Source organism: Acomys minous (genome assembly GCF_964271855.1).
Source record: "Acomys minous genome assembly, chromosome: 1".
NCBI classification, from domain to species: domain Eukaryota; kingdom Metazoa; phylum Chordata; class Mammalia; order Rodentia; family Muridae; genus Acomys; species Acomys minous.
Genome location: NC_140483.1, coordinates 172,676,364 through 172,690,489, shown reverse-complemented (window position 1 = coordinate 172,690,489; position 14,126 = coordinate 172,676,364). Strand labels below are relative to the sequence as shown.

At 37.5% G+C, this 14,126-nt stretch overlaps 1 protein-coding gene across 1 annotated transcript in view; it reads left to right on the top strand.

Annotated features, from left to right (window-relative positions):
- The window catches only part of ZDHHC21 (zDHHC palmitoyltransferase 21), a 58,580-nt gene extending 47,969 nt beyond the window's left edge, over positions 1-10,611 (top strand). The window contains exons 8-9 of the mRNA XM_084787470.1: positions 1,905-1,948; positions 2,489-10,611. Of these exons, the coding sequence (XP_084643596.1) occupies positions 1,905-1,948; positions 2,489-2,621 (177 nt within the window). The 3' untranslated portion in view covers positions 2,622-10,611. The remainder of the gene's footprint in view (positions 1-1,904; positions 1,949-2,488) is intronic.
- Positions 10,612-14,126: the final 3,515 nt, after the last annotated feature.

The following is a 14,126-nucleotide window of genomic DNA, read 5'->3' as shown; positions in this document are numbered from 1 at the left end:
GTGGTTCTCAACCTGTAGGTTGTGACCGCTTTGGGGACCAAAACACCCTTTCAAAGGGGTTGCATATCAGATATCCTGCTTATGAGATATTTATACTGATTCACAACAGTAGCACAACTACAGTTATGAAGTAACAACAAAAATAATTTTATGGTTGGTGGACACCACAACATGAGGGTCTCAGCATTCAGAAGGTTGAGAACCACTGATCTAAAGCTAGCTTGTGGGGACTCTGTCTGCCTCTTTTCTGTGCACTTAGTTGTGGGTTCCTTTGCACTGGCCTTCTACAGCTTCACCCTGAGACATTATTCAGATCACCTTTTCCATTTTTAAAAAATGGATTGGAAACCTGAAACCTAATTTCCCCTAAACCAGTGGTTCTCAACCTTCCTAATGCTGTGACCCTTTCATATCCTCTTGCTCTGATGACCCCAACTATAAAATTATTTTCATTGCTACTTCATAACTAGTTTTGGTACTCTTTGAATTATAATGTGAATATCTGTGTTTTCTGATGGTTTTAGGAGACCCCTGTGAGAACCGTTTGATGTCTTCAAAGGGGTCATGACCCACAGGTTGAGAACCACTGCTCTAAATGCTTAAGAGATATTCTCATATATTTGGAGATTGGGATTTTACTTAGAAAAAAATAAAATATTGCTTGGGGAGGAAGCTATGCAACACAACCAAAAGAAGCGTATTTTCAACCAAATTGTCAGATTTCAAGGCATAATAAGAAAAAACCTAGCATATATGGAATATGTAGCAAATCTGCCATCTTTTTGCAGATCTCCAGAAAATGCTGTAAATGAGACTATTGTTTGTTCCTAGTCTCATAAAAGCCAGATTTCCTTGTCCCTTCTGGAGGCTAGCTGCTTGTTCAGCATATCTGACAGTTTGTCATCACAAGTGCTCATCTGGCATCTCCAAGTGTAAAGGGTTAGCACCACTAAAGGAAAGTTCTATAGCTTAGTAATGTTTACAGCTACAAGTATCCACATGTGGCTGGCTCTGATTATTGTTGCTATACTACACAGTCTGTCATAGGCAAGCAGGTTAGTAAGGTCAAATCAAGGGAGATGGTGGAGATTTAGCTGATTTTTCTGCATATTTGAAAAATATGTCCTTTATATCATTTTAAAATATGCTTATTCTTTACATTTTTACATAAATATAAGGTTGAACGCATTCTGGGTATTTGGATACTGTAACAGCTGGTCAGTGTAACTGATAGGTTGTCTGTTATTAAAGCTTTACACTGCACTTAAAGAAACAGCCTTCTGCTGAAGTGCTTTCCTTCTGTGCCTGTGTCACAGCCGTGTAAAGCACACAGGAGAAGTGGCACTCTTGCAAAGAGTTCATTTCTTTGTTGGGAAGAAAGAGAAATGTTTTGTTTTGGTTTTATATTAAGAAATGTTAATCATCTAACTTTAATTTCCTATTAAAACAGGTTGCAACATGATCAGTTTATAGATTCAACTTATTGAATTTTGTTATTTATAGAAGTCTATAAAACCCAGAAACACTAGCACTCTTTGTCTCTTGGTAGTTCTGTATTCCATAGCTTTATGTATCATTGCGGTATTTTTTAAAATATGTATTTGCAGATAGTAGAGTTAATTAGAAATAACTAGCCTTTTAAAAGAATTACCAAGGAAGCAGGTGCCCTCAGACGTTATAATCAAGTGAAATAGTTCTTGTAGAGGTGTTTGACAGTTTTGTAGTTCACTAGTTTTTTGACATGATGTAATGTCGATTTTACTTTGTAAGGGGACTTCAGGATGTATATAGATATATAAACTTGTTAAGTCTTTAGAATATTTTCTAAATAGGCTTACATATTCCATAAAATAGAAGTATTAATAAATTTGTTACAACTGAATATAATTTTCTGTTTTTAATAGGATACAACATCTATTGAAAAGATGTCAAACTGTTGTGAAGAAATGTAAGTATAAAGTCTTTGGTGATTTTATTTAAAGATAGAAACAACTGACTGTCTTTGAGAATTATATGAATGTGTTAGTACTAGGAAACTAATACAATGATGACTTTTTCTTGGTGCTCCGTCTGAGGCCCAAGCTAGACAGGCGTATCCCAGTCTTAAAGCCTTTCAGCCATGGGAGCTTTTAAACAAAATAAGTACTGATCATTCTTGCTCCCTGTCTCACAGAAGTAAGTTAAATTATTTGTCCTGAAAGTACATCAAAAGAGATTTGCTACTGTGTTGTTGACACACGTTCTGTTACGCCGAGCATCTCCTCTGCTTCCAAAGTTACCCTAGGTTGATTGACGATGCAGATACAATATCTGCTCTCCAGAGCTGAAGCTCAGCTGCATGCCACATTGAAAGAAAAGCTGTATTTGTGATGCTGCGACACAATGCATCAGAGTCCAGTAATGGATCCCCAGCCAACCTGCATTGTTTTAGCTGACTGAAGTGCACCATGGGAGTGCTGTCTTTCACTAATAATGCTGTCTTCTGTAGATCGCGGCCCCGAAAGCCATGGCAGCAGACCTTCTCAGAAGTTTTTGGCACTCGTTGGAAGATCCTGTGGTTCATTCCTTTCAGGCAGAGGCAACCACTGCGAGTTCCCTACCACTTTGCCAATCACGTCTAAACAGATGGATGGTGGGCACAGATGGGTCCTCCGTGCTGGAAATGCGTACTGGTTTTATGAGAATAGAACTATGACACTCTTCAAGTCAATTAAAATCCACCCACCACTCTTAGGCATCATAATGTGCCCCAGGCTTTATTTTAACAGTGATCTTGATCCTGTTGTGGGACTAATGCAAGATCTATATTTAAGTTTTAAAAGCATGTTTACTTTCAAATTAGCCTTCCACCGGGATTTCTTTAAATGCTTCTGTTACTAAACTCAAAAGGCAGTGATTGGGGTGAAATAATTGTACATAAATTTCCTTCAGTGCTCACAGTGCTTTAAATTTTAATTTATGGAAATTTAAGATGTTTAATGTTTACCTTTAAGCAGTACTAACCAGATTTGAATTTAATTCTTTAGGTTTATAAAACTTGATACACTTTCTTATGTATAAATTTTGATTTTTGGATATAAGTTAAAATGTTATTAATACTTCCTTTTATATGTGCTGCAGGGCTTTTAAAATGCAGCACAGGAGCAGACAATAAAGAGCAGTGCTTGCCCAGGAGCAGCACGCTGATGCTTTCCTTCTTCCTACTCATCAAAAGCAAAGGAAGATCACCAGTGAAATGCACTAACTACTACTTTATTATAAAGGAGAAATTACCCTTCCTTTCTGCTGCAATTATTGATTTCTATTAGAATATTTGTTCCCAGGAGAAAATTTGTGACCAGTCAGGCATATTTTCCTATTTTACTCTAAGATTCTAATGACTGAAAAGGGTAGGAAGTTTGCAATAATTCCAGTTACTTCTTCAAGTGCAGTTATATTAAAATGCAGATGTTTTAAAATGCTCAACTGGATGGTGTGTAATATACAGTATAGAGAGGAATGCTGTGCTTTTAAAGTGTGTATACTTTCATGTATCTGCCAGTAGGTCTCATTGTACACATTGAAGGTTTATATATTGTATAATACGTGTTGGTCAACTCATCTCAAAGTTTAAAAGTAGGTCACTAAACTTATATACCAGTAATAACCCAAGTTGAAAGTGAGTTTCTGTTGGCCAGTTATAATAATTTGTATCACTTTCAGGGTCTTTTATTAATAGCCAATATCATGGAATTATCTTAAAATAGAATGATCTATGGTCGTGATGGTCCCTTAGCGAACGTGAACCTTTTTGTATACAAAGACATTTTGTATGATTTAATTTTTTTATTTAGAATACTGCAAATCCATGTTTGAAAAGTGTGTGCTTGGTGGCCTTTCCCTTTCTGAAAAGAATATTGAATGAATCTGTCATTCTTGAGCTGTATACGTACTTTTCTTGTAGATAGTTGTAAAGTAAGGAGTCATAGCTGGGAGATACTGAGACAAATCATTATTGTTAGTCAGTCAACTATACTGTGGCTAGTTCTTTCAGATACTGTAAATGTCTTATAAAATACTCTTAATAGAATAAGCTCTTCTCAGAAATATTAATACCATATTTTCATGTTCTAATTATGTTTATTATTTAAAAACTTAGAAGTGGCAGATGAAAATATTTATTGGTGCTAAGACATATAGTAAATTTAATATAAGAAACATAAAAGCTGCTTAGGAAACATGAAATTAGTATGTTTATTTTAGGCAAAGGGGTTGGATTTTGTGCAAGCTAATTGACTAAACTGGCTGATGACAGTTACTAAAAGACAATGTAGGAAGATAGAAGTTGAATGCCTTCAGCTGTATATATGCTGTTCACACAAGACCTGGAGCATCCATAGCAAAGCCAAACGAAGGCCAAGTATGGAGCTGTTAGACCTGCCCATACTTCTAGAGCAGTAGTAGCTCTGACACGAGGTAGTGGGGTAGTCTCTTTGCCGTGCTGGCGATCTGTAGGTTTGGTTCTCTTAGGTTTACCACTTCTTGGGCACATTATCTTTCCTGTCTTCACTCCCCTGGGTCCCAGTCCATCGCTGCAGTTTCTTTAAGTCATTGGACTTAATGCACTATAGTTTGAGCTGCAGAAATGATATTGTCAGTGTATTTACATAAGAATCTATATTGCAGTATACCTATATATACTTACACAGTATTGTCAAATGTATATTTCTGACCCCATGGAGGGGTTTGTAATCACTGTTAGATTCCTAGAGAAAAAGCCTGTTGGCCGTTTCCCAGGGATTAAGCTCCTATGTTCTTTCTGCGCCCTCTTTTGGCTAATTGATGTAATTATACTGGCTCTAGAGGCTTTTACTATCCCATTAGTGGGTTGTATCGCCAATCTGTGAACATGCCAGAGATGGGAACATATGTATAAAAGTGTAAAGTTTTATAAAAATTGAAAATGAATGTGTTATTGTTGGTGATGTTCCTTCTAGGGAAACTGCTTGGCTTTGTGTATGTATATTTGTGTATACTTTTTACTGTCAATCACAAATTTAGATTAGGATAAGCTATTTCATGTATTTTCCTTTAAACCTTATTTTGGCCACTTAATTTGTTAGTATTATAAAAAACTTACCTAAATTCTATTTTATCACAAAACATTTATTTCAGTTTCTGTGGTAACTGTGTTATCCAGTGTGTTTTACTGATTATTAAAAATTACATTAAATTTTTTTTTCAGTTTGGAATGGTCCTACACACACACACACACACACACACACACACACACACACACACACACAGAGGCTCAATTGCCTTAAAATAACTAGTAATTGCTTAATAGTGCTATTTTTTTCTTTTAAAAACCTTCTCAGTCAGAGTTAAACCTGTAGATTCAATATCCACTTCATTTGTCACTCTGAATAATACATGTGGAGTGTTAGAAAGCAACAGAGCAATGCGATTTCTGCTTTGTCTATATATTGCATTGAAGTATTTATAAACTTCCCATTTAATTTTAGCAAAATGTGCACTAATGATATTTTTACATTGGTAAAGTAATTTCTTGGACTTCTGGAATTAAAGTATTACAGCGGGCAGAAGTTACATTCGGCAAACAGTTAGAGTCGGGCCTGCAATATGGCTCAGCATATGAAGGTATTTTCTGTGCAAGACTGGTAATCAGATTTTAGTCCCCTGAACCCTCTTTAAAGGTGAAGAAAAATGACAGCACCTGCCTCCATAGAGTTGTCCTCTGACCTGCATAAACATGCCTTGGCACTCATGCCCTCTCCCCCATCATCATGCACTCATTCATTCATTCATTCATTCATTCATCCATTCATGTTCTCTCTCACACACAAACACACACAATTTTTTGAAATCTAATTGGATAAGTTGATGTAGGCGACAAAGGACTAAGTTCAGAATCTTCTAAACATTAAACTATCAATATACTAAGATAGCTGATGTTACATGGAAACAAAAAACCCAGTTTATTTATAATTTGTATTAATAATTTTTTAGTTAATATAAAAGAGCCATTTAAAATAATAGTTAACACAGTAACCTCTTTTTCAGAAGACCATTTACCTTTAATAGTAATAAAGTAGGGGCTGGGGTATATCTTAATGATAGAGTGCATAAGAGGCCCCACATTCAATCCCAAGAACTCGGAAAAGACAGGAAGAAGAAATAGACTATGGCATTTATGAGATGCAAAAGAACTGAGTCAAATGTCTCAGAACATTTCACTAATGTATGGAGGTGGTTCTATTTTTTTTGACCGGGGGGGGGGGGGGGGAGGGTTCAAGACAGGGTTTCTCTGTGTATCACTGGCTGTCTTGGTACTCACTTTGTAGACCAGGCCTTGAATTCACAGAGATCCACCTGCCTCTGTCTCCCGAGTGCTGGGATTAATAATATGTGCCACCATGGCCTGCCTCATTATAACTATTCTTAATGAGACTTTGGGTTACTTCCATACAAGTAACTGTTTTGCTCAAAAGATGTACTAATTTGAAATACTAATCACAAAGACCCAATTTAAGAACACACTTCCCAACAGGAGAGACAAATGAATTTACATGAAAGCCACATAGTTTTCTGTGTTAGCTCATGGGTAGTTTGAATGTTCTTACATGTATTGCTTAAAAAAAAAATCACAACTTGCCTTGGAGTGGCTAAATATGGCACTAATGTCCATTAGCGTATGCTAACTTCTGTCTCGATTGTCTGTTCTCTGGGTAGTTCTCTTTGACATGTATCAGTAAACAACCTAGCTACAGTTCACTGAACTATAATACTTCATTATGTAAATTTTGACATGACTCCTACTATACATACATATATATATTGGAAATTGATTACAACATTATGTAATTTACTGATAGTTAGGACATTAGACTTGCATTCACCTCTACTAATGCTTTGAAAATTACAAATATTGGCAAATGTAGTTAGTGAGTCCTGTAAACTTAGTGTGTTCTACTTGCTAGTATTATTGACCATGTAATTAGCTAATGAGTGAATATATGATTCAGTACCCACATCTGTTGTTGCCTTCTGTTGTAGGTACTATGCTCAGAATTTATCTACAAATAAAAAACTTTAGTATAATTCATGTTTAGCTGTTCTTAGATTCTACATTATTCTATAGTAGAACATGAGAAATTATTAGAAGCTGTTTACTTGAAGTATTTTATACCAGTATTGTCACTGACTATATGAACCAATATCAGGCATTTCTGCTACCTTTGTGATGGAGATGATTTAACTTCAAGAAGTGACTTCTCACTTCCATTATCTCTGTGCATTTTTTAAACAAAATTTATTTTTTAAAAACCATTTTGTTAAAACCAATAGCATTTTATCAGTTATTTAGATGTGGCAATATTGTCTGCTAGTGATAATTTGAAGATCATCATCATCATCATCACCATCGTCATCATCATTATTATTACTTGGAAACAGGGTCTTTCTGGCTTTGAATTCAGAATCCTATCTTTACCTTCCAAGTTCTGGGATTACAGGCATGTGCTGCTGTGCTTGACTCAATGCTTAAAATTCTTATGTCATTGGTATTACTGATTTTTCATTATCATACCTTTGACTATATTATAGCTTTTCCCCTGCATCTGCCCTAGAGTTCAGGTACCAATGAGTAGTGAATAGCCAAGAATTCAATAAAGAAAGTGGTGGGGACATTAGTAAGATGGAGAGAAGGCTAAGTGGACATGAGTATTCAGCATCTCTGCAGGAGTTGAGTAGAGACTGGCCGTAATATCAGACACTGTCTGCCATCTCTTCATCCCCAGCTGATGCCATCTTACTGTAAGAGTCATCGTTACACATGTGTGGACATACTTGCATAAGTGAGCATGTGTGCATAGTCATTCTGGGAAGCATTTGGTTTGAGTTGTTTAATCTCCACCTTTATCGCTCTTTCTTTTGAGCTGGCTAGATGCTCTTGAGAGATGATTTTTAATTTCAGATAATTGTGTGGGATATGTTAACCCGCAGCATTTTTAGCATGCACATGTTAAACATAACATGGAAGTGCAGCTGTATAATACAGAGAAGAGATAGCTTGTTTAAAATTTGAAAAAACTAGAATCTGCTTTAGGAGTCTTTTATGACAAAGACAGACTACTGAGTTGAGTAACCAGAGACAATCAACAATTTAGTTAGGAAGGATGGTTAACACTTTAAAGATTGGAGTCTTTTGATATTCTTGGGACCCTGAGGTCTTTGTTTCTTTCGGCCTTTCCAATTCATTTCCTCATGTGTGCAGGTAATGCTTCCCATAGTTGCTCAACTGTGTAATTAACTAACTGCACATATAAGACATATTTTTCATATCAGTAGCTTTATATGGAAAGACGTAGCCTGAACAGCCATAACCACAGGCAAGTCTCCTTTGTAGCTTTGCTTGACAGGTTCGCTCAGCACTGAGTCTGGTTGTTTGTAGGCTGCCAGTTAGAGGGAAGACATTGTTAGCTCTGTGACTGAGCCAGTATGGATGGATGATAGTTTAACCTACTCGTGCCTGAAATTAGTGTTCTACAACCTGAGCAACTAAAACATCCTGGTGCTATTCAGCTTAGCATTGAGTTACATTTTAAATTCATGAACCAAAGAATTATTATTATTATTATTATTATTATTATTATTATTATTATTGTTGTTGTTGTTGTTGTTGTTGTTGTTGACTGGGAGTAAGCCTCTCATATGTGTCTGAAGAAGTGAACAGTGTAATTAACAGAGCTTACTTTCAGCAGAGTCAATTGAAAATGATTCTTAGTTAGACATATTTTTATTTGGTTGTGTAGATTAGGGTGGGTTTTAATTTTATACTTTACTGTAGTGTGGCTATTTTATAAGGTATTTTAATAGGCTGAAGCTACTAAAGATTATTGAATCACTTTTCAAAAGGTTTTATTTCTATAAGCAAAGTATTCTGTTGGACACTTTTCATGGCTGCTCAACCAAATGCTAAATTACAGGGCAAATAATGGGTCCATTTTTAATTACAAGTCAAGAATTTAGTATCTCTGTGAGTGTGGGAATAATCCTTAATGACTTTAAATAATAATCCAGGTATTTGCCTATTTTGAAAATAAGATAGAAATCAAGGACACTTTAAAAAACATATAAATCACACACACACACACATTCACACACACTCACACACATGAATATGCACACCCTTTCCCTATAGGAAGTGCAAAGGTACCTTGATTTAAACAAACAGCCTAACAGACAGTAGAACTTTGCGATGTCAAAAGCAGTGTGGGTGCTGCTGCTTCCTGTACATGAAAATCAGAGTAAGGTTGGTTTACAGACTAATTTTTTTAGTGATTCATTTCACATAACTGGCAGACTGCAAATCCTGTGGATGGACTTGTCCGGGTGTAATACTGCTGCACACAATTGGCTTCCCTGTTCTCCCCGCTGAGGCTCTACAGACAGGTTCAGAGTCTCCTTAAAACAGAAGCTGCCTTGGTGATTGCTCTGGCGAGGAAGCACCTGTGCAGGTGGCTGGCAAAGTAGACAGTCACAGTGAAAATGCTTGTGTTGTTTCCATCAGCTTTAGTCTGTGTCTCCTTGAATGTTGATACAAAATATGGTTTTGCAGTGAATTCTGAATGGAAAAATGAATCAAATCTAAAACTTGAAAGGTGATTTGAGCTCATGCTCATGAAGTGTGTACAAATGTCAAATAGGAGAGAAAGCAGGGGTCGGGGCAACACTGTATCTCCTGTGGATGTGTTGCCACTGGATTGGTTCTTAATAATCACTGCTTGTCCATTGAATAAAAGACTGAGTGTAGTCTTTTTCCCAAGTAGGAAAAGATAGAGAATTTATCACTGCTTACTGTATCTTTGTGTGATTATTAAAAAGCAAGGAAAATTTGATATACATAGGAAAAAAGCAACTAAAGATACAGAAGGAAGAAGTTCACCCCAGCCGTAGGTATTCAGATGAAAGGGCTGCAAGCCCAAGGACAGAATCGGCTCTGGGGGAAACAGAGCGTGCATGGACCATGGAAGATAAACATGCTCTGTGTCCGCAAATAGTGTGGCGAGTTTAATCACTGCACAATACCTGTGTTATTTGAGGCTCCTAAAATTTTCTGTCATCCTCAAATCTCACATATTCCTAAATGAAAGACCGTCTGGAGCTGTGATAATGGTGCAACCTGTGGTTGCCTAGGAAGGTCCCCTCGTCAAACTTGCTGGGTGTGCCTGTCACTCAGCTGTTCTGTCTCTTACCCTGAGAAAATCCTCACCGCCATTTCTAGTACTAGGGGTAGTAAGGGAGAGGACGGGTAGGAGAATTACGAGGACTTTGAGGAGAGTGAGAAAGCTGACAGGTGAGTAGGAACTATGAGATATATTTATTTGTTTAGATGGGACGTCTACACTGGTTCTTCAAATGAAAATGGACTATGTATCTACCTTAACATTGTTTTTAATTTATTTTAGTGGTTTTGTTTTATTCATGTGATGTTCTATTTTCTTTGCAAATTGCTTTTAATTTAAATTGTGGAATTTTTACTTCTCTTGAAATGTACTATGTACTGTATTTTTAGAAATCTTATTTTTAAATAAATATTTTTGAAAAACATGAGAGTGTTTTATCCCCTTACATCCTTATTTATTAAAATCTACCCAAATTCTGGATGTTAGAACTACCATATTGTAAGACAACCCCCTCCCCCAGCAAACTGTGTTCCATTTGGGCGAATAGTTAAAATTAATGGCCTCAGACTGTTCTTCCATAATCACAGGATTCATTACATAGTCATGAAAAACTAGGTATACGTATTGGACTTAAAATTGACAGTATTCCTAGGTAGGCATATTATTTTAGAGATCACCCAGATTTCTGCATTCAGCTACATGATGTCCTTGTATTATGCTGGATGCTGTTTTGTGGGAATATTTTTCTTGAGGGTCAGTTTACACATAGTGAAGTTTAAAGAAGAGTCAGTCCAGACACTGCCCAGAGTTCCTGGAAGCCTGTGCTGTTACACACACTTTAAGGGCATTTATGGAAAAGTCTCCCAGCATCAAGTAGCTGTTTACTGTCAACACAGAGAGTATATTAGTGAGAAGGAGCTGAGTACGAATGTGTCAGGTCCACACAGGTAACCTGTCAGGTTGCCCCAGGGATAAAGTGAATAATCTTTATCCTTTGAAGTCCCCCCCCTTTTTTTTTTTAACAAAAAAACAATTTTGACAAAACATTCTGTATTAATATGGCTTGTAGATAACACTATAAATTTTGCTGTATTTGGTGAGCCAAAGCACTCATTGCCTTCTAACATTTTCAAAGACTAAAACTTTTGCTTGGTTCTGTTTCTCTCTTCCCCTCCCTCCTTCCCTCTCTCCCTTCCTCCGTTCCTCTCTCTCCCTCTCTCCCTCTCTCCTAATTCTAAGCAGCACTTGCTCAGTGGGGATACAATACGTTTCATGTTTTAGACTCAGGCCCCTTTAATATTCATAAAAATTATTGCAGGTATTAGTATTTTTACATGTTATCTTTATTGATACTTACTGTATTCAAACTTAAAAGGAGGGGCTAGGGAGATGGCTTTGCAGTTAAGAGTGCTTGTTGCTCCTTCGAAAGACATGAATTTGGCAACTAGCAACTAACAACTGGGTAAACTCCCAGGAACTAACATCCTCTTCTGCCCTCTGCAGGCTCCTGCACACAGGTGTGCATATGCATAAGCAAAACAGACATACATACAAAAACTGAAAGTCTTTAAAAAAGCAAATAAAAGTCAAAGGGGGGAGTAGATGTGTATATATTTAAACATAAGCTCACTTTGTATTAACAGTTATAATTAATATTTTCATGAAACATAGCTGCCATCATAGAAGAAAGTTGGTTTCACTTTGCTTTATGATTTAATTGGATACATTGTTACTTTATTGAAGTCTCTGAAGAAATGTAGTTGGAAAAGGAAGGGGAATTTTATTAGCCTCTTCAAGTAACTGAATATTCTTTTATATGATAAAAAACCCAGATGTGGCTACCATCAGGAATACAAGCGACACCTATCAGTATTGAAGTTTCTCAAAAAACAAAAACAAAAACAAAACAAAAAAACACAAAATAAGTGATCTATATGTAACATTGTATAAAAGAACTATCACACTCTAGAGATGCCTGCATATTAGTGATATTTACTGCTCTAGTAAAAATACATAGCCAAAGGAAACACCCTAGCTGTCTACTAGCTTACGAATAAGGAAATATTCAATATATACATTGAAATATCATTCACCTGTAAAGAAAAATGAAATTTATAGATAAATGGATGAAACTAGGAAAAACATACTGATTTGGAAACCCACGCCCAGAAAGGCAAAAACTCTCGTGGATTAGTTCTAACTCAAGTACATGTGGAAGCCAAGACAGTAGGAAATGGAACATGGTGGGGCAAGGTCTGGATAGGAGGGCAGTAGTGGAACACAGGCAAAGGAAAGTAGAGAAGGCAACATTGAGGGTAGAACGTTTTAAGTGGGGAAGAAGTGAGGAAGTGAGGCAGTGAGGGGGCCTAACCAAAATAAATGAGCAGTACATAGAAAAGCCATGTGGAAACCTAATGTTTCATAATTCAGATAAAGAAGTTGAAGCAGGTTGCCCCACATGGCTGGATAAAAGCGCTTCTTCTAGAAGTGATGGGTTACTAAACAAATACCCTTCACAGGAGTTGGTCAGGGAGGTCCCAGAGGCTCCTGAAACAGTGATGCTCCTGTTAGTCCTTGTGATCACTCACTAGATCTAGAGACTAAGACCCTGTTGCTGAAGGCACTGTGCCCCTCCGTTACAGGATATAGAGAAAGCGAGCTGGAATTAAACTGGAAGCTTCCTTCCTGCTGGCTAGTTTTCATAGAGCCAGGTGATATGTATGCTGCTGGAGGAAGAAGGTCTTATCCAGCTGTGAACCACTAAACCAAGATAAGCTTACCTGTACAGTAGTGGCACAGCTATTGTGGGTGTAAACAACTGACCTCTGTCTGTATTTAAGGCCCACTCCACAGAAGGGAACTTATGTCTGGTACTGTAAACCCAGTTCATGATCTGTGCCTAAGGAAGTCATTAAGTCTAAGGAAGAAAGTTACTACCATTGTCTAATTAAGTTGACCCAGCATCAAACTCCTGTCTGCTCAAGGATCTCTGTTTATACCCATAGACAAAAGCTGCTCTTGGCCGTAATCAGAGAAGCCTCCCTTTGCAGTGAACAGCAGTGAACACAGGGACTCAAGACTGCCCAAGAATCTGAGCATAGTGACTGTTGAGGGCTAAAATCACCCTATCTAAGGCTCATTGCAAGAGACGGGGAGGGAAGAATTTAGGTGGAATGCCATCCTCCAGCTTCATCCAGCCTTTGTAACTAGGAACTCACAATTGTGCTTACCTGCACAGTGTCTTGTCAACACTCCATCATGGGGCCAGGCAGTGGTGCTGCACACCTTTAATCTCAGCATTCAGGAGGCAGAGGCAGGTCGATCTGAGTTCAAGGCCAGCCTGGTCTACAAAGAGAGTTCCAGGACAGCCAGAGCTACACAAACTCTGTCTTAAAAACAAACAAACAAACAACAACAATCCATCACGGAAGGGGGAGGCCAATGAGAGCCTCCTCTTCAATCCTGAACTATTGACTATTGATAGATTCTGAGAGAGGGGGAGTCATTGTCTTCAAATGTGGGCCCGTGCTGAGTGTACCCATCTCAAACAGATGGTTCCAAACCCCCACCACACAGATTGCCTCTAGTTAAATTGAATGTAAGGAAGGTTTGTGGGAAAGGGTGAGGATAGGCAGGGAAGGGAGGTGAGACAGAGCTGGGATGGAGAGCGGTCAGCATGCATTATGTATGTGTGAAATTATCAAAGAATGAATTAGTACATAATAGTTTCTTCTAATACTCATTAAAATCCACTGGTTTTATTCCCTTTAGAATGTTCTTCATATAAAATAAAATTCACTGGTATCACCCCTGTTCCTATCAGAAAATGGAGGAAGTTGCTGAGCTCCCCAGTAGGTACAGGAAGCTTGAGTGTTAGCCTTGGCAGAGTTGTAGGAACATTGGTTCGACTGGAAGGAACAGTTAATTTTCAGTTGTGCT